Below are 21,767 nucleotides of genomic sequence, written 5' to 3' on the forward strand. Positions count from 1 at the left end.
AATCATTATGTTTTATTGGGTATGCTCTACCTTGCCGTAAAATGAATAGTTACAGCCTTTTACTCGAATTCTACCGGTAATATGTTTGGGAACACAAAATTTAATAGCACTGCTTTTCTTTCTGCATCGCCCTTGTGCTGTTTGTTTTCTGTTCTTAGCCAATTTCTGTTTTCTATCCATGGAGTTTTTCTTTTCCTACTACTTAAAAAAAAATATATATACACACACACACACACACACACACACACACACACACACACACCTATCTTGTTACTCTTGAGCATCTTTATAACAAAGACCCTTAGGTATTTTAAAACTTGGGCAGGGTTCAAGTTCAGTGTTCAGGAGACATTTAGTGCCATTTAACAAGAAACATGACCATCCCTATCCTTCATACTTGAGGGTTGCCTTCAGCAATTACTACCTTTATCATTAACTGTAGCTTCTATTTATCTTGACTGAAAGGAGGTATTGGGAGGAACAGGTAATTGGGAAGAGAAAGAAGGGCAGTTTTAAAAGTTTTTTTCTCCACATCAGGATTTAGAGTGTCATGCAAAGCTGCTAAAATCCTCAGGCTTAGAAACTGAAGACAGAGGTGGCTTTACAAAGATGAGCGAAGCAGGTTATTTAGGATAAGGCGAAGTGTGAATTTACTCAGACAAAAATAAGCCGTGGTTTGAAATCAGTCCACAGTAAGGGAGTGGTCCTTATTCTGTAACCTTCAGTCATGGAAATTTTACATGGATTAAGCAAATGAAGATTACTCCTTAACATTCATTAATGTGTTTAAAATCTCTTAAGTGGAAGTAGATTTTGAACTTTGGTTGTATGAAATGAAGTTTGGTAAGGAACATTAAGGCTAGTAGGTTCAGGAAGAAAGTAAAAGGAAAGGAGTTAAGCCTTTGGCAAAGATGAGCTCTGCTCCAGCCAGTACAGGGTGGTCCTAAGGAGTACCCAATAAAACTGCGATTGTGAACAACGGACAAAGCAGCTGGAATTTCTAGTTTGTGCCAGAAGCATCTTCACACAACACCTAGGTTAACTCTCGGGATAGCCAGGATATAATTTGGAAGCACAATCATTACCTACCATGGTGTTCTACTTACCAAATTGCGCATTTTGAAAATGCATACTGTGAAGCATTTTTGTAATCTCTAACGTTAGTAATTTTACTGTCGTGTATGGTAAAGGCTGTAGTGTTGACAAGCAGCAGTACAAGTCAATACAATAATCACAATTTGTTTTGCATTGAAACTTAATCTATTTGTCACAATCTCCCGTTTCCTGATCTTCATGTTCCCAGGGGATAGGGTCATTGTCTTGTACACAGGGGACGGTGTCCCTCTCATGCCAAAACTGCTCCACATCAGGGAGGATGGGAATCTGTGTCTTCTCACTTCTCTCTATGCCAGAGGAGGGAGAGCCAGTTTTCTCTTTCTCTGGTATGGATGCTGGGGACTCGGAAGATGGAACGTTGTCGGGAGGGACCTCTGAGTTACCAGCTGGTGTTTTCTGAGACTCTGAGGCAGTCGGTTGCTTTTTGGTTATCATCCATTTCCATAAGCCTTTCAAGTCTTCCTTGAACTCCTCTGACATCACGAGAAAAATGAGAGGATTGGCCGAAGGGATGGAAAACATGAGGACTTGAGACAGGGCTATAAAGCCTTGTGGTGGGGTCGGGCCCCCGGCCTTCACGTGCCGTATCCACAGCCAGGCCACCCACTCAGGCAGCCACAGAACCGCAGAGGTGCCCGCCATGCTCAGCAGCATCACTGTGAGTTGCTTGGAGCGCATCTGGTTTCTAAGATTTTGAGTCTTAGTTCCTCGTTTTTTACACTGGCCATAAGCTCTCCAGAAATAAAAACTGGCAAAGAGTGACGGAAGGCCAAATGCCAGGAGAGGGTAGAGCTTACCAAACACTGCCATGAACTCTTCGGCCACAGGGGGTACATCCAGGAGGCACATTTCCACACCTGCGTGAAGCCTGGTGGTGCTGAAGAACCATTCGGGCAGGGGTAGCAGGCTAGCCACAGCCCAGATGGCCGCCAGCACCGACCAGATGGTGCAGGTGCGGATACTCACTTGCTTGGCTGGGTCACTTGCGTACATGCAGCATACTTTGGCCACTGCCACGATCGTCAGGCTCTTGGCTGCCATGCATGTGTGGATGAACCAGTCGGAGGATTTGCAGACAAACCAGCCGAGGTCCCAAACACTTTTGAAGTATGCTGTAGCTCGGACAGGTGCGGAAAACAGCAGGAGAGAGAGATCGGCCAGGCTGAGGTTCAGAATCAGGGAGTGGATCATGGACGGCTTTCCTTTCCAAGCGCTGTGAAGGAGGACACCAATCACGCAAACGTTCCCCATGAAGCCCACCAGGCAGACGGCCACCAAGAGAGCGGGGACGATGGTCCTCCAGTCCTTAGAGTCAGAGGGCAGGTACCCTCCGGCAAAGTGGAGATGAGCAGATATGTTCATGGTGCTGGAGTTGGAGTCCGCGAAGGCGGCTGCCAGCATCACCTTTCCCACGCAGCTCGTCCTTACAGAAGTTCGCTTCTCTTCGTCTTTCTGCCTCGGCTCTTTTGTGTAGGAAATAAATATGCTGTCATCCGTGTCAAATGACACCTCTGGACCCTCCCCTTGCTTGTTTCCTGAGAGCAGAGTGTGGAAGAAGGTTGACTGCTCACCTCCGCTCTGTCGCACGCGAGACGCCGCTGCTGCACTGAACGGCAGGCAGCTCGGGGGCTGCTCATTAGCAAGCCTCGTGTCGCATGGTCAGCCCTGCGGAGTTAACCCCCCATAGACTCATAAATGATAAATGAGGGCAACATACATGTAAGTGGGATGTTCCCGGGGGGTCACGAGCTAGGCAGGCAATTATTTTCAGCCATTTCTAAAATCGTGACTGCAGTCTGTAGTTCAGGCGACACCGCATCTGGGCAAGTGACTCACGCTTCAGCCCGCACCACATCCCCCGCATACCTGATGCCCTGGGTCAGGAGGGAGGCCAAGAACAAGCATTTCCGACAAGGACCCCGCGCACGGGGATGTTGTGGGTTTTAAGACAAGAACCCACGCTGCGGTTCCCCCTGAGCCGAGGAGCTGCTGCCTGACCCAGCCCCCGCACCAGCAGCCGCCTGAGGTCACACGTGGGAGCTGGATAAGGAAAACGAACCCTGCAAAGAAGTCCTCCGTAAAAACTCTAATTACACACGACTTTAGTCTGTAGTTTGGTCCAACTGTTGTGAGTTTCTTAGAAGTGATTTTAGACTCTGAGTTAGACTATGTGGAATACGATTTCAATAGGTGGCGATGATGAAGGCAACCAAGCGATGAATTAGGAAGGGGTTTGTGGGATTGCCGTGAGGACGTGGCCTACTCTGAGTGCACTTGAACCAGAAATGCTTAGTGTCGGGCACTGAGAATGTGCTGGGCTGGGAGACTGACCTTTGGGTTCTGGTACTAGCTCTGCTCTCCCCAGTTTGTCTCTGGAAAGTAAGGGAATGACACTTCAAAATTCCTCAAAGCCGCAGCCTCACCCGATAAGAACGGATAGCATAAACAGCTCCCGAATATTGGGAAAGCTGGCTGTGGCGCTGGGTTTCTCTGTGTCTGTCTGCCTCCCCTCTCCCTCTGGAAAGTCGGGGTACTTCGGAAACAGTAATGGGGGCAGTGCCTTGTCTCAGCCACGGGCCATAACCCCCAGTTTGCGCTGTGGCCCGGGGAAATAATAGGCGCACACCCCAAAGCACCCCTTGTGGGGGTAAAGAGGCCACGCCATCTTCTGGGGAAGAAAACGGGTGGGGGGCGAGGAGAGAAACTTGTTGAGCACTACTTGGAGCGAACAGACGAGGTGTGCATTAGAGATTAGCTGGCGTATGTGGAAGACATCCGTTCAGCACCCGACTCCTTGACATCATGGCTTAAAGCTTAGGACGCTCCAGGCTCCCGAAGACATGGGACAGACAACGAGCTGAGTTCCAGAAGGCTTTAATGTCACGAAAGTCTGATCTTTAAAAGACAACTAAGGAAACCAAGGCCCGTCATGTGGTTCTTCCCCAGTCTATTAAATGGACTCCGGGAAGGATCCCCCGGTGCTCCAGCTAGAGGCCAAACGTTCAGAGGCCTAAAAGATGGGGAGGCTGAGTTTTCCACAGTTTTTGGAGGTAATGTACTTTAACTTTTTATTTTGAAGGAATTGCAAACTTACAGAATAAAATGCGAGACCTTATGCAATTCATAAACACTTCATCCAAATTCACTGGGTATTAACATTTACGTACATTTGCTCTCTCTCTCTCAGCATATATGTATGTGTGGGCCCATATGTGTATATATACTCATACATGTTATTATTTTCTGAACCCTTTGAGGACTAGAAATGAGTTTTTGAGTATTCTTCCGGAATCATCGTTAACCATAGAAATCAAAATGAGACTATGTGCTTGTAGCTAAAAGGAATTGTCTCCTTTGGCAAGCCCCAGGACCCAGTCCCAGTTAATGTTTTTCTTTTCATCCATCAGCACCTCTGTGTCTAGATACTGACAAGTGTGACCTGCAGCTTGTGTCCACTTTTTCTTCATTTTAACATCATTTCCATTTAAAGGCTAAATGTAATTTAGCAAACCTAAAGGGAAAAAAACACCGTAGGCATGTTTCTTATTTGTAAGTTGATCTTTGTTGATAACATGTTCACTTTAATGCAGAATTAAGTTGCATGCAGAACAGACATTTGTCAGGTTTCCATATTTTTATTTATTTTGGGGAATTGCCTAGTATCTGAACCCCTTTCCTGTTTGATAGAAGGGATCATGGGGAGAAATTGTGTGGAGGAGGTGGACTGAGCAATACAATACAGAAATGAAACGGAGAGTTATTTGGGATGAAAAGCAGAAGCAGCCTCCCCACCCCCAAAATGCTGGAAACAACCCAGAAGCCCACACTGGTGACGGATAAACAGGTGGCTACACTTGTGTAATGGAATACTAGCCAGCAATATAAAGGAATGACACAAACTACAACATAGGTGAACCTCAAAAATACTAACCTAAGTGAAAGAAGCCAGACACAAAGACCACAAGTTGTGAAATTCCTTTTCTGTGAAATGTCCAGGACATTTCATAGAAATATATGGAGACAGAAAATAGATTAGTGGTTTCCTAGGGCCGGGGTGGGAAAGGGAGTGAGGGCAAATGGGCACAAAGGATCTTTGTGGGGTAATGGAAGTGTGTTAAAATTGGATTGTGGGGATGGTTACACAACTCTGTAAATGTGCTAAACATTTTGACTTGTACACTCAAAATGAGTGGATTTTACGATATGCAAAGTATACCTTGATAAAGCTTTTTTTTTGTTAAGAGTTATTTGGGATGGAGAAAAGGTAAACAGCAGCTATGTCCGTGCTCTTAGATTGCTCCGGAGGCTCCAGTAGAGGGGTATTCTAATCTGAGACCGTGATTTCCATAAACAAATGATGGAGCCAGGGAGAGACTGTGGTTTAGAAGGACCAAACCAATGGACGGTATGTACGAGGCGGGGAAGCACGATATATGACGGCAGCAGGGAGAAAGGGAGAGGTCTCAGAATTTGCTGTCTCGCGTGCTGGTTCTCAGCTTGGAAATGGTCTCCCAACACAGTCTTCTCCTTCCACTCCACACTCACGCTGAGGCCCCAGAAACAGTGCAGCCACCACCTTCTCCCAAGCAAAGGCGTCCGTGGGTGCCAGGCTGTTTCCCGACAGGTACACCACCTATAGCAACGATGCGAAGAGGAAGCCCCTGGAAATGGAGCAGGGTTAATAAAACAACAGATAACTTAAGGCATAGACATTAAAAATTTTTTTTTCAAATTGCAGGGGCACCTGGGTAGCTCAGTCCGTTAAGCGTCTGCCTTTGGCTCAGCTCATGATCCCAGGGTCCTGGGATGGAGCCCCTCATTGGGCTCCCTGCTCAGCGGGGAGCCTGCTTCTCCCTCTCCCTCTGCCCCTCCACCCTGCTTGTGCTCTCTCTTTCTCTCTCTCAAATAAATAAATAAAATCTTTAAAAAAAAAATCCAAGTTGTAAAGGACCTCAACCAGCTTGAACTTCAAAAGAATCCAGACAAAGTAAACTAGTGGCCATGCTTTAAAGTGGTTTTGTTTTCTTTTTAAGATTTTATTAATTTATTTGACAGAGAGAGAGCACAAGTAGGCAGAGCAGCAGGCAGAGCGAGAGGGAGAAGCAGGCTCTCCGCTGAGCAGGGAGCCCAAGGCAGGGCTTGATTCCAGGACCCTAGGGTCATGACCCCAGCCAAAGGCAGATGCTTAACCAACTGAGCCACCCAGGTGCCCCTTAAGTGGCTTTAAAAAAATTTTTAATTTCAGTGTAGTTAACCTGCAGTGTTACATTAGTTTCAGGTGTACTTAAGTGGCTTTTTGATAAAAGCAGAGCTGAGTGGGCTGGGCCAAGTTTACTCTATAGCTCAGGTCCAGGGAATGGTGAGTGACGCCAACAGTCATTTACTGGGGGAGTCCTCAGTGCCAACCTCGGTGCTCCAAGTTCTACCCACTGAAGCCTCAGGACAGCTCCTGGACAGGTGTGTTGCTCCCATCGCCTTCTTACAGTTGGGAACTCTGAGGCACAGAAACCGAAATTATCTGCCTCTGGGGTCTGTAGATCGCACAGCCAATAGACGACAGAGTTGGGATCGGGACCCCCGTGGGTCCGGCCCCAGAGTTAGGGACTCAGAGGTGGTGTCCACAAATAGTGTGCTATCCTGCCCCCCTAAAGAATGAGCCGGGGGATACTTTCTGTTCATCACGATTCTGAAACTGGTAGAGTTCAGTTCAACAACAGGTAGTGAGCCCGTGGGCTCTAGGAATACAAAACTTGTGTACTTTCCTTTCAGTTACTATTTACTGAGCCACTCCTCGGTGCCCAACGCCAAACATCGGTGCTCGACCTTGGCCCCGCAGGTGGCGGAGCCGCAATCCAGGTGGAGGGATGAACCGCCAGGAAAGTTCAGAGACAGGGCTGTACGAGGCAGGCTGTCGTGGGGGCTTGAGCAGGAGCACCTGGAGCAAGGTCCTCGGGCAGGCGTGAGATCTAAGCGGGACCTCAGCCCTGCCCCTACGTGCGCGGAGCCTTGGTGGAGTTCATGCGTGCCGCGTACTCGGTATCCCTGTATTACACCCGGCGGAGAACAGCTCTCTTACCAGGTAAGTTAGCACGGTTGACGTCGGTCTCGGGGAGTTAATGTCTCCCCCGGCCTGCACGCTTGCACGCTTGCAGGATCCGACCTCGCAGGTGAAGCTCCGCGAGGCGCGGAGTGCACGGGGCTGGGCTTCGGGGCCAGCTGCGTGTCGGGAGCTTACTGAGCATGCTCGGCTCCGGCTGCGCGGGCGCCCCGTGGGTTAGGCCTCCGCGCGCCCCTCACCCGCTCTCCCTCTGTTGAGCGGGGGTACAAGGCGCTGTCGGTGCTTCTTTGCTGACGGCTTTGCTGTGTTGAGGGCTCCTTCCCCCAGGGCCCCGGTCAGGCTATTTTTTGGACCACAGTTAGCTTGTTTGTGTGGCGTCCCCGGCCTTCAGGCTGAGGGTCTTGGAGCGTTGTTCAGGCTGCAGACGCAAGCCGAGTGACCGTCTGTCTCTAAGGTAAGTGTCGAATACGTGTGGCTGCGTCTAGGTGGCCACTCCTACGACACGGCACCCCTCCTCCCGTTTCTGCTGTTGGTTTTGTACCTCGTAAGCCCGCTGTAGGGATGGCTATCCAGTAGATTCCGAATTCCCCGGACCGCGAGTCTGGAGATCCGAACCCGGCCCCTAAAAAAATGAGACCGTTCTATCCGAAAGGGGCCCTGCCGCATTGTGTGGGTCAGAGCGTCATTGTCTAGCTGTGGCGACAGATGCTCTGACCCTGTGTGTGACTTGTCTTCTTGAGGCCACTGGCTCCTGGCTGGCAGGGCACGGGCTGGCATCCATGAGTCTCAGCGGCTGGGTTGATGCTTCTTGTTCTTCCCATCGGCTTGTACTTTTTTCCTGCCGGGGATTTTTGTCTGGGTTAATAATTAATGTTTGGATTTTTATGGAGGGTAAAATCTGGACATCGACGTGAAGGCTCTTTGGGAAGCATGAGGATGGTAAGAATATAAGGACGTGGATGTGTTTTGCCCATTTACACAGAACTTGGAAAAAATCACTAGTCCCATTGAAACACAGCTGTGGTCGATATCAGGTTGTATTTTCTTTGACCTTTTTTTTTTCTTTCGTGAGAGTTGGTTTGCTTTTTCTGTTTTAATGCAAGGATAATTGTAGCTATTCTAACTTTGTTAGAATGTAATGAGCGGCCGGGTCAAAAAGACCCTGGAGTCTCAGGGATTGATGTCACCACAGTGAAAATGACACAGGTTTTTTGTTTTTGGCTTTTTTTTTTTTTTTTTTTTGCGCACATGGTCTTAGGAGAACAGAGTCTTGTCAGCAAGTAAAAGAGTGAGATGTTTCTTTGGGCCCAGGATGGTTAAAATCCTGCTTTGGACACAGTCAAAATCTGTGGCTCCAGATTTTGTGTTTTGGTAGGGTATCCCTGGCTCCAGCTGTTGTGTTTTGGTAGGGTATCATTTGTTGCTGGTCCTTACGGAATGACAGGTCTCACCATTTAGAGGAATATCTAATTAAAAAAAGAAACTCCTTTGCCATGTCCATTTCTTTGACCTTTTTGTAAAAAGAACTTGACTGAACTATGATTCACGTGCCGTACGAGCTGCTCCAAGTGTATAATTCAGTGGTTTTTGGTACTATACTCTTACCGCCTTGGTGCCCATCCTGATGGGATGATTTCCTCGGCACTGACTAGGGCTGTTTCTATGACCGCCAAATCCAGCAGGTGGCGTGTGGCATTGTCACAGACCACCCAGCAAAGGATGAGCTGGGGAAGGAATGTGCGGTGTTCAGAGGTGTGGCCATCACCGGGTTTTCCACGGCAGGTTAAGGAAGAAGAAAGGACATTGCTATCCCTGAGTCTGGGATTTGTCTTTCTTTTTAAAGTGAGCGAGGCAGCTCTTGAGATCCCTCGGTTTTGTCCTTCCTGTTGCCTCTTGGGAGGGGAGAAAAAGTTTAAAAAATTTGTGTTAAACATCCTTAATGAGTAAATACCATATTGCAAATCTTTGAAAGAAAACATGTTTGAGTGGAGGGGAGGGAACACAAGAACTTGATTCCCAGTATTTCAACTGGGTATACAATGTTGGTTCAGGTAGCTTTGAGGCTGAGTGCGTTAACGTACAAAAATGAATCTTTTTCAGCCCCTCATTATAAATCCTTGATGAAAGTTCAGGACATTCTTCTAAAACTTTCCTACTTCATGCATTTTTTTACCCCTCTGCTGAGTACTTGTAATTAACAAGAGTTGAAATATGCAAGTTGGAGTTACTCTCATGAAGTAGGTCTGTAATTTTTACTGTCACACACTTTTTAAAAATTAGGTAAAGGAGTTGATAATGTCATAACTTTGTAGAAGAAATTGAAGCACCCTGGAGTTTCTGACCTGACCGTAGTTACAAAACAGGTTACTTGCTGAATCGAGCTAGACCCTGGATTGCTGATACTGGGTCCAGCTCCTTCTACCACATAAGCCTCCCAATGGGACATCAGTACCTTGAGAGATGATTTCAGGTTATTCTCTATTGGTTTCCTATTTCTGCTGTAGTAAATTACCATGAACTTAGCGCCTTAAAACAGTACAAACCATCTCACAGTCCTGGAGATCAAAAGTCCTAAAATCAAGTGTCAGCAGGGCTGCATTCCTTCGAGGGGCTAGAGGGGAGAATCCTTTTCCTTATTTTCCCCAGTTCCTAGAGGATGCCTGCACTCCTTGGTTTGTGGTCTGTCCTCCATCTGCAAAGCCAGCAGCCCAGCATCTCCCTGCAAACCCCCCTCTGACTTCTGCTTTTCTTTTGGCGTCGTCTTCTCTGACTGAGCCTACTGCCTCCCTCATAGAAAGGACCCTTGTGATTACATTGGGCCCACCGGATAATCCAGGGTCTTCTCATCTCACAATCCTTACTTCACACCTGAAAAGTCCTTTTTGCCATGTGAGGTAAATATTCGCAGGTTCTTAGGGCACAAGCCTCTTTGATGGGTGGGGGTATTATTCTCTCTTTCATGTATTCTAAAAAAAGTTTGGTGGTAGTGGATTTGGGAAGTGCTGGACTAAACAAAGTTAAATAGGACTTCTCTGCACTTTAAAAAATAACTATTAGAGCTTACATTTGTTGAGACTTCTGTATTTGTGAAGTACTTTGCTAAATTTTTTGTGGATTATCTCATTGTGACAATACTAAAGAGTTCAGTTATTCTCATTCATCAAATGAAGAAACCGAGGTTCAAAGATAAATGACTTTCTCAAGGTCACACTGCTATAAGTGGTAGAGCGAGAATTCAAACTCACATCTGTCTGATGTTAGAACTTGAGTCTTGAGTTTCCATGATGTTAATACACTGATACGTAAGGCAGGGGGTGTGGACGCAGAATTTTCCAGATGAACTTAGCCAGCATTACAGCATCTTAACCAGGCTAGTGTTCTTCAGAACACTTTATGAAATGCTATCAAGGCCACCAAGTTTATCAATGTTATCCAATAGTCTTTTCTGTGATGATGGGAACATTATCTATACTTTCCAATATGGTAGCCACCAGCTACCTGTGATGATTGAGCACTTGAAATGCTGTTAAGATAGCTCAGGGACTGAATTATAAATTTTATTTGATTTAAATTATTTAAATAGAAATAGTCACATGGTGGGGGGGGCTGGGTGGCTCAGTTGATTAAGCTTCTACCTTTGGCTCAGGTCATGATCTCAGGGTCCTGGGATCAAGCCCCACATTGGGCTCCCTGCTCAGCAGGGAGTCTGCTGCTCTCTCTGCCCCTCCCCCTACTCATGCACACTCCTGCTCTCTTTCTCTCTCGAATAAATAAGTAGTCTTAAGAAAAAAAAAAAGAAATAGTCACATGGGGCTAGTGGCTTCCATACTGGACAGCACAACTCTTGACTTTTCCCTGTCTATTGTTCAAGTTGAACCCAAGCCTGGGTTCATGTAATTACTTGACTTTTGAGCATAATACTGTATTTGACAATTAATTGGTATAAAATGCCATTTGAGGAATGGTTGTTGACAGCTTTAGAAAATGCTTCTGAAAGTTATGTGCTTGTGGGTAGAAGATGACAGTAAACAGGATTTCAGGTGTCATGAGAAAAAGCGAGTGGAGATCTGTAGATGTTGAGTCCCAGTCTTTGATACACTTATCTTGGTTGTTGGTTAGCAGACCGTGTCCTGTAAACATGGATGTCCTAGTGGAAGTATTCTCAATTGTTCAACAAGAATCTGTGAAGCCATTCTATATAACTGTGGGTAAATCAAGGCAGTAGGACTGAGGTCTTGTAAAGTCCTTGAAGATAGCCTCTTCGGGGGTGAAAGATCATCTGTCATGTTACGTAAGACCATACCACTGGAAATGCAAGGCAAGTACCAAGTTAATACTGTGGTCAATGGCACTGGCTCTTAATTTAGCTATGGAAAACCTCTTTTCAGATGAAATCTTAGGAGCCCAGTACCTGCAACAGATGAAATGAGAGAGGTGTTCTCTTTGAAGCAGGAGTTGACTGAATCGTGGTCCTATTATCTGAACCCCTTTCACCTACCCCTGAGGTAGGTCTTTGAAACTCCAGGGTATATCTGTCACTGACAGAATCTAGAAAAGAGGTTAAAAGCTCAGAGGCAGGAGAGCTCCTGGGTTTCTCAGGGAAGGCTGCATGGGAGAAATGAGATGTGACACCTCCCAGATGACTTCATATGCATATTTTCAATTATATATTGTATGCAATTTTGAAAAGATGCCTCTAGATGTCTTTGTAAGTTTGCTTTTTCATATTCCGTCATAAATAACTTTGAATAATTGATCTAGATCTTTAAAATGGCTGCTGAGTGTTCTGTCACATGTTTTTATGGAACAGGGTATAAGTTTGGAAGGGAGGGATTTTTTTAGGATCTCATGTCACTGATTGAAGTCAGGCCATTCCCGTCAACCTTGGGTATATTCCTTAGTTAGAACCGGACTTAGCGATTACTAAAGAGCCATTCTTGCCCATAAATACCATATGACACTGGAGATCATTGAACTGGGTTTAAATCTTGCTATGGTCATTGGCATTTCCTGTATCATGTGGGTACTGGGATTACCTGGACAATGGAATTGAATCCTTGAGTTCTTCACATTATCCATCACAAGGTCTTTGCCCACTGAGTCTGGAGCATTGCATTTCATGAAGTAACTAATTCAAAATCATGTGATCAGTAAGTGATAGGCCTAGGATTTGATCCCAGGTGGTCTGTCCTTGGCATTTGAGCTCCAAAACATTAATGTGTCTCCAAAATAAATTTTCTTTCTAATAACTGTAACCCTATTCTCACACTTTATGGTGTGTAATGAATTATCAAAGGGAGCTATGGGATCAGCTCCTGGGGAATGGTAGAAATGTGTGTAATAGACACTGTCTCTGTGCTTGATATGAATTAGTTATTTCTCCTGTGATAATGTCCAGAATCTAGACATTTTCTCATTGGAGTCTACTTTCAACTGCAATCCTGCTTACTATAAAACACTGTGGTGAAGACCCTTCCATATATTTCTTGATGTTTATTTACAAAAAAACATGTATGTATACAATTATGAATGGGATGCTACTGGGTTCCATCATGAGTGAATCTTTGGTTTTGCCTGTGTAATATTTGTAACATAGTGGTATAAGGGGCTTTTATGCCTGGAGTGTGAATGGAGGTGACCCATGGAAAAATGAGGGAGAGCTCTGTTCAAAGTGCAATTAATAAATATTATAAAATACCCACTAACTTGTCTTTAGAATTAATACTTGATACATTTCTTAGATTCAGACAGATTTTTTTTTTTAGGTCTTGTTAAGCAAATTCCGTGCACAATGTGGGGCTTGAACTCACAACACGGAGATGAAGAGTCGCGTGCTCTACCAACTGAGTCAGCCAGGCGCCCCAGAATCAAATAAGTTCTTGATTGTTTTTGTCTTAGATGGACAAACAGTTGGTCATAAAACCTACACTCCACCAAGGCCAGATAGTTTTTAATACATTTTGGCACGCTTACTGATGTCTTTTGCTATTTCATCTGTGCTGTGTTTGAGACCTATACTTTTGGTCACCACCTGCAGTTTGATTTTTCCAGTTCCCATCCATTTTTAATAGAAGTTCACATAACCACACGAAGCCGGAACAGAACTCTCCCAAGACGCGGCTGCAGGGCCCGAACCACTGATGAGCCGGCAGTGCCCCCTGGCGCCAGCTGGAGGGACTGGTTCAGCTGATGGAGAGAAGAGTGAATGTGATATTCTAAAGGTAGTTGCTGAGTGCCTGTGAGCAATGGGCAAAAATAGGGGTTGAATGAAGGCTAGGGACTGTTGTTGAATGGGACAGAGAGGAAAAATACTTTTAATTGGGATAAAGACATCTCATTATAGATAGAGGAAAATGAACACAGACTAAAACAAAACCCTTTGAAGATGCTTATGAGAGGCCAGGTGTACAGTCTTCTAAACTGTGCATTGAGGACCAGCAGGTTTGGCCTTCTTGGGAGCCAAAGACATGCAGAAATGTCTTAGAAATGCAGAGTCCCAGGTCCCACCCCATGGTCGTGGAGTCAGAATCTGCATTTCCTAGGAACCTCAGATGATTCATCTGCACCGTAAAGTGTGAGAAACGCTGGTGCACAGCGTGAGTGTTGAGCTCTTGGACTTGAGATTTAGATAGAGCTGGGTTGGAATCCCAGTTCTGCCAATCCTTAGCTGTGTCCCTGCCCTGGAGCAAGTAACAGGTGCTTTGGTTTCCCCAACTGTAAGTGAAGAAGACGTTGGATTATTGTAAGGCAGGCATCACTGCCATCACTGCTAACATTGAATGAGGGCTCACATGTTTCAGGCACGGTTCTGGACTCTTTTTAATGAGATCTTGAAGGCTACATGTCTGGCTAATGGTAAACGCTCACCAGTGGAAAAAATGCTGAGTCGTGATGGTCGTAATCCTCCTATAGCACGGTCTTTGAGCAAGTGGATGGAATGGAAATGCCTCAACAGAAGACATGAAGACTGTAGGGGTGGCAAGTGGGGCCTGGGGGCCGGGGGCTGAGGCCTGGGAGGAGCATTGAGGGCTGAGTTCTCAAACTTGACCCATCTTCATTAGTGATGCAAAAAAGATGATTTAAGACGAAACCAGTCTTCAGAGGGCTTGCTTAATCTAATAAACAACAGGAAATCTGTTAAGACAGTGGTTCTGAAACCTTTTGGTCTGTGGCTCCCTTTACACTCTTCAAATTATTGAAGCCCCCCTCTCAGAGATTTTGTTTACGTGGGTTATATCTGTCAATACTGACCTTGCTGGAAACTAAAAGCTGAGAAAAATTTTAAACACGAATTCATTTAAAGATCTGTTAACATAATAGGTTTTTTTGGTAAGAAATAACTACATTTTCTAAAAGAAAAAAATTCTCATGAGCAGTGTGGAGTATTGTATGTCTTTGCAAATCTCCTTGATACCTGGTTCAATAGAAGAGAGCTGGGTTCTCATATCTGCTTCTCATTCAGTCTGTTGAAGTATCATTCATCATGTAGACTCTAGAAAACTCCATTGTACACTCATGAAAGCAGGAGAGGAAGAAAGGCAAATAACATTTTAGTATTATTAGAAAAGAGTTTTGATCTCGTGGGCCTCCTGTAAGGGTCTCAGGGACTCCCGGGAAACTGGTGGTTTAAAAGATGAAAACACATTCTTTGTAAGCAAATAGATGTAGTTGAAGACAAAGTATTCTTTGAGATTAATTAATTGCTTAATGGGCCAGAGCTCTGCTGGGACCCCAAGTTGTACTTGCAACGCATGAAACAGTTTCTGTGAGCATTCGACTTCTCAGCTTTGCTAATTCAGATTGGTTTTACACACCTGTGGGGTTTATCGTATTTCCACAGGAGTCTTTGATTAGGTGCACTTGGCAAATTACCTTTAGATTTCCAGTTCAGCTACAAAATATTTGGCGTTTTACATTCTTGGGCTGCTCTGCTGCTAGTTAGGAATGTGGTGATTAACTTGCAGGGTGGGATCAAAGCATTGCTTGGCTTTCCTGTCATATTTTATCTTCTAGAGAGAATGGTGGTAAAAATAGAGCAGAAATCTCTAATTAAATATGTCTTTCAAAATAGAACTGTCAGGGGCGCCTGACTGGCTCAGTTGGTGGAGCCTGTGACTCTTGATCTTGGGGTGGTGAGTTCAAGCCCCATGTTGGATAGAGAATTTCCTTAAAAAAACATAATAAATACATAAAAATTAAAAACAAAATCAAGTTGTCAAAGTGTGTTAAGTTGGAGTGGGCTATAAAAATCTTTGCATGCAGAGTGGGAAGGCCTTGTAAGGTAGTGATAGGCCCTGCTGGAGGGCTGCATTTGGCATGAGTTCAGGGACAAAGAGCCTCTTGTGTTTTGGCCCCTTTTCTGTGACGGCTCCTTTGAGCACCAAGTTGGGACAAGAAGGTAAGCATCTAGTCTTGGGGGTGGCTTAGCGCAGCGCTGCTCATTAAACTTGAGGACCAAATTGATATGCGTTAATCATATTCAGGAATATGGGAGGACATTATGTCATACTATTTTGGGGAACCCCCCCCCCAAGGCTTTTTTATGCAAATGTAGCAATTCTGAATTTTCTTCGCAAATCTTAACTGTAGTAAGAGAGCAATTTGTTTTGATGTTTGGCATGCCTGTTCACTTCTTAAATGGTTGGCTGTTAAAGTCAAATTCAGTTTGTATTGCTTGGACACCTATCATGTGATGCTAGACGAAGTTCAGGAATATGGTTAAAGAGAATTTTGTTTTTGAGCGGCTGACCTAGTTGCAGCTGGTAATGAGCCGGCTGGACTGCGGTAGTTTTATGCAGTTGCATGGATTTGCCAGCAGAGGGCGAGCGACAAAAGTCCCTCGCTGCTGAGGACACAAACAGGGTGTAACCTGTGTGAATTCTAATACCTATATCGTGTGTGGGCAGTGGAGACCTCCCCGAATTGGAGCGGGGTTCTGGGTCTCAAAAGACCAGCTTGCACTCGTTGCTAGCTGATGGTTGCCTTGTATGAAGAAAGCCCCATTTTTGGTCAGATGTGCTTTTTCAAGAAAAGAAGGTATTCCAGGTTTCTCTGAGATTTTCTGATTGAAAAATAGTTCTTATTTTCTTTTAAAGCATCATTCAGACAAAAAAAGACCTGTTTGTGGGCTGAATTTGCCCTGTGGTCTGCCACGACCTATAGAATCCTAGGATTATAAATGGGCCCAGACTTACTGCCTCTTCTTAGAAAAGGAAATTACCATCGTCTTTCTTTACAAGCAGGCTTTCTTTATAAGGCATATAGAAAACAAAGGTAGAGTTGCTTTAATATTTCAGGGGAAAGTCATGCAGTCTTGAATCCTGAGGAGATTAAAATTTCAAGGTGATGAGAAATTTTTGTTTTGGAATCCTGAGATGGGGGTTGAGCTATTAGTCAAGAATTCTCCTGGAACAAATTCCTTTTTGAGTATTAATCAGTATTTATAATAGCTAAATATTGCCAATAAGCCTCCCGTTGCGGGGATGACCACACACTCCAGGTGTGTGGGATTGTTTGTCTTTCACATACTCCGTCTCGTTTCCCCCGACTGTTTGCACACATGTCAGTATGGTTTCTCGACTCGGGAAGCGTGGTGACCCTCTGGCCGGTGCCCCAGTGCGTGCACTCAAGTCCTGCTGCACACAGGTCTGTCCGCATTTATTTTGGTCTTCCTCCAGACGGTTCTTTGTTCTTTCTCTCTGCGCAGCAACTCGGATTTGGTCAAGTTTTTCCTGCTTCCGTGTCCCTTGTTATTCTTGAAACACTTGAGTGGCTTCTTACTGCTCATTAGGTAAAAGTGAAAACTCTCCATAGCCTGGCCCATGCCTGCTTCCCCCATTGATCTTAACCGTGTCCTCCACTCTGCCCTCCAGCCACTGGCCGCGTATTTACTACATTTTCTTCCTCTCACAGCTGTTTTAAACCCCGAAATAGAGCTTTAAAGTTGAAACCACAAGCCGTAAGCCCCGTGGCACCGGATGAGAAACGCTGAGTAAAGGGGTTATTGACACAAGTATTTTTAAAAATTTTTTTAAAAAAAGATGTTATTTATTTATTAGAGCAGGTGCGAGCACTAGTGGGGGAGAGGCAGAGGGAGAAGCGGACTGATGCAGGGCTTGATCCCAGGACCCCAAGATCATGACCTGAGCCACCCAGATGCCCCAACACGAGTAATTTTGAATTCGGGTTATTCTTTATCCTTTATTTAGAGACGTAAGGGAAAGGATAGAGGATAATGACACCGGGAAACATAAAACTTGAGTGAAATCTCTATTGATTATCTTTTCAGCATAAAGGTGAATTTCTAAGTGTTCACTTAAAAAGGCAAAGAACTTTTCCGTAATACTCAGTAGTTGGCTTACAGAGTTATCTTTTGAGGACTGTGGCTTTGTATTTTGGAAACTACTTGAATTTGTAAGGAAAACACACTTGTTTTACTTGAATTTGTTGACACATTTGTAGAAGAATGTTGATCGCTTAATTTGTGATATTAACCAAAGACCATGAGTTAACTAATCTTCCTGTAATTAACCAAACAATACATTTAAAAATAAAATCAAATAAACGTTATTATGAGTCTTGGATCTGCTCTTCTGCTCCCAGTGGTTTAGATCAGCAGCACCTGACAGGACTTTCTGTGATGATGGAAATGTCCTCCTTTTGTAGTGCCCAGTACGAAATGGGCTAGTGCGATTGAAGCACTGAATACTTCGTTCTATTTTTTTTTAAAAAGATTTTATTTATTTATTTGACAGAGATAGAGACAGCCAGAGAGAGAGAGAGGGAACACAAGCAGGGGCAGTGGGAGAGGAAGAAACAGGCTTCCAGCGGAGGAGCCCGATGGGGCTCGAACCCAGAAGGCCGGGATCACGCCCTGAGCCGAAGGCAGACGCTTAACGACTGAGCCACCCAGGCGCCCCCTTAGTTCTAATTTTTAATTAAACTTAATTTTAATTAAATTATTAGGTTCAATTCAACTTTTAAATTTTAATTAGACTAGCCATATGGGTGTATGGGCTACTGCTGTGGTCTGGATGTTTGTGTCTGCCCACCTGCAACTCATGTGGAAATCCTAACTCCCAACGTGATGGTATTAGGGGTGGGGCCTTGGGGAAAGGTGATAAGGTCATGAGGTGGAGCCCTTCTGAATGTGATTATTGCCATTATAATGAGAAGAAGTCTATGGGAAGAGCGCCCTCATCTGACCATGTTGGTGCCCTGATCATGGATTGCAGCATCCAGAACTGGGAGAATTCAGTTTCTGTTTACGAGCTTCTCAGTCCATGATATTTTGTTACAACAGCCTGAACGGAGGAAGATAGCTACCTGCTGAAGATGACTTGGTTGTTAAGAAAGTGCCAGGAAGACTTTGCTTCTTCGGGATTTATTTTTGCAAGTGAAAATACATGGCTGGTTCTAACAGGTGAACTGGAAAGTACTGTGTGAACGCGTTATTCCATCATCGGGCCTGTGAACATGCCCGGTCCCACTGCTGGCAATATTCACCCCCCCCTTTCCCAAGCGAACTCGTCCTTCCCCGTCAGATCTTTGTTCGAGCATTGCTTCTTCCAGGAGACTTGGCCTGGTATTTCTTAGGAGACCCAGTGTCCTCTTGCCCCAGCAGCCCTCTGCTTGGCCAGAGCACGCGTGTGTTGGGAGACATGGCAGAGATGCAAAGGGGAGAGGAATCCCAGCAGAGCGGTGGCAGTTGCTCTGTGACGGCTGTGCTGAGCCAGGACACAGTGCCGATGCAGGGAGGCTTTCCATCTGCGGTGGCAGAGGGGGGAGTTGCCCTGATAGAGACCGCCTGGGTAACAGGCGGACCGCGGGTGGAAGATGTGAGACGCAGGACGCGGGAAGATGTGGTCAGTCTGAAACAGTAGAATTGCTGGGTGGGTCCAGTGCCTAGCTGAGAGTGGGGGTGCTGATTTATCATGATTCCGGTCTGCTCGGGCCAGGCTTTACAGGTGTGCGTGCAGACCACGTGGCTGGCTGGCTCTTCAGGGTTGGGGTTTTGCCAAATCTGGAACAAAAGAGGTCAGGCGTGTTGAAATCAGGAAAAATTGCTCTTCATTTCTGCTCTGTTGTTGAGACATCTGGGGCTTCTTGCTGATTTTGCTAATACGTAATCTGAACTTGGTGAATGTGAGTTGACTGTGGATGTGAAATCTTAGTGACATACTCCGTTAGCTCCCTTGTCTCATTGGTTGGTGGCGGTGGGGGGGGGGGCGGACAAGACCAGCAGAATATGTAGGTCACGCTTTCTTCCCAGGCCCTTGGCTGACTCACGATGCAATTGTGGAGCATCGCTCTTCCTGCACAGGAGAAGTCCAACGTGACATCATCTTTGTGACATCCATACGCCTTCCTCCTGACTCAGAAGTAGTGATGGTGAAAGATAAAACGCTTCCCACAGCGCAAGTGAATGAACCTAGCTCCCACCTTCTGGGACCTAAGGATTCAGCGAGGACAAAGCCCTGCACATATCTCAGCTGGGATTCCTATTTATCTGGAAGGAACCAGGCTCGTTGCCTGCTGGGTGGTCTCTGGCGGTCAGTCCGCAGGTGCAGTGTGTGTGATGGGGCTACCCGGCTGACAGTGGGTGAGAGTCCCCTGGGGAGGTGGTTGCTGAAATGGCCTGGCCCTTCCATGGCTGCGGCGGGGTAGCTCAGCGAGAAGCCGCTCTGGAGCACCTGAGACCCTGAGCCCTCCAGCTGCTGCTTCCTCAGGCTCTGCCTTGTTCCCTCGTTCTCATTTTTTTTTTTTTAAAGATTTTAATTATCCATTTGAGAGAGCGCGAGCACGAGCAGGGGGAGGGGCAGAGAGAGAAGCAGCCTCCCCTGCTGAGCAGAGAGCCAGATGCAGGGATGTGGGACTCGATCCTAGGACCCTGAGATCATGACCTGAGCTGACGGCAGATGCTGAACCGACTGAGTCACCCAGGTGCCCCCCGTTTTCATTTAACGTGGATGCTACCCTTTTAAGTCATTTCTCAGATGTACAGATACATGAATGAATTCTAAAAAACGAAATAAGGAGGAGCTGGATTTTCCTTGGCCTTCTCTCTGTTACTGCAGCCTTGCCGTCCTTTCCCCAGAGATGATAACTGAAATTAGTTGAGTGTGTATCTCTGCAGACTGTCGGATTTGGCTTCTGTATTGCTGAGGATTTAGCTTTGGCTGCCTAGGATAGGGAACCTCAAATAAAAATAGCATAAGTAAGTTAGAAGTTTCTTTGTCACATAAGGAAAGTCTGGATGCAGGCAGTCCAGGCTGGCACGGTGTCATCAGGGATCCAGGCACCCGTCTGACAGCCCCTGTCCATTTTCTCCATCCTCTGCCTAAGATCTCTTACCCAACCTGAAACACTGCACATGCCTGTGGTCATTTAATATTTTAAACACAACCATTTTGAGTCTCCCCATATGCACAGTCCTCTGATAATGAGCGGTGCAGATGTTGTGAGTAGGGAGAGGGACAGAGGAGTGGATGGGAGGGTTAAGGGTCGTGCAGACAGTCTGGTCATGGCCTTCAGGGCCAGCTCCTAGTGGGGAAGAGAGTGGAGGACTCAGCTAGTACTCGCCACACCTTCTGTCAGTATTGACCTTGTGTCGTCTAGTGAACACTGTGTGCTAGGGGAATTCCTGGGGCAGGGAGGATCCCTTTGCATGGGAGGGGATAGGTCATGGCAATTTCTGGAGAACCTGAGTTGAAACCACTGCATGCAAGAGCCTCCTACCCTCTCCTGCTGCCTTGGTCTCACGTGCACAGAGTGGCCTTTCAAAAATGGAAATCATACAGTGTCCTTATACTCTGACACTGTCCTTATACTCTGACACTATCATCTTTCTGGAATATGCCAGATGTTCCCACTTCGAGACCTCCTCTACTCCCATGAGGGTCCTCACCTGCAAGTCCTCGCACATCACTGGTGTGTCTGCCCCATGAGAACACTCGTGTGTGCACTGCTCCAAGCAGAGCCCTCGTTCACGTTGGCATCCCTGCCTGGAACAGAGTCTGACACAGTGAATGGTGGTTGTATGAACGATGAATGCAGAGGCTTGGGCAGATCAAGGTGTCATTTATTTGCAAGTTGGGTCCTTGGAATCTGCTTTTCCTTTTGAGGCGTAGGCGGAAATGACTATGTGATAAGCAACTGCCATGTGGCAAATAAATACGCTACTTGACCTATATGATCTCAGGTGAAACTCGCCATAATCCTATGAGGAAACTGTTGTTTCCCTCGGACATATGGGGAAGCTGAGGTAATGGGTATAGTCAGGAGGAGAGCTGGCCCTCCCAAGCTCATGCCCTTCTCACTGCTTGGGAACTCAAGATTTCTAGCGGGTTTCTGCTTCTTTGACACTACCCAGTTGGGTTCCTTAAAGGTTCATGAGCAAGTAGTACCTTCAATAAAAAATAAGGGTGAGGGTGTCAGAACCAAATCCCTTTGGGGAACACTGGCATAACTTCATCCTACTTCCAGCAAAAAAGCAATTACTCTCTTCTCCCTCCTGTTTGGATCATAGCCAATCAGCTATTTTTACCTATTAAAGTAGATGCAAGCGAGGCGGCCCTCTGTTTTCTTGGTATCT

At 45.9% G+C, this 21,767-nt stretch overlaps 1 protein-coding gene across 1 annotated transcript; it reads right to left on the reverse strand.

Moving 5' to 3' along the window:
* Positions 1–1,260: 1,260 nt before the first annotated feature.
* On the reverse strand, positions 1,261–2,517 carry GPR151 (G protein-coupled receptor 151). The gene has a single exon (XM_026498430.3). It carries the CDS (start codon positions 2,515–2,517, stop codon positions 1,261–1,263), a length of 1,257 nt encoding a protein of 418 aa, XP_026354215.3.
* Between the last annotated feature and the right edge of the window lie 19,250 nt (positions 2,518–21,767).

Source organism: Ursus arctos, unplaced genomic scaffold (genome assembly GCF_023065955.2).
Source record: "Ursus arctos isolate Adak ecotype North America unplaced genomic scaffold, UrsArc2.0 scaffold_5, whole genome shotgun sequence".
In the NCBI taxonomy this organism is placed as follows: domain Eukaryota; kingdom Metazoa; phylum Chordata; class Mammalia; order Carnivora; family Ursidae; genus Ursus; species Ursus arctos.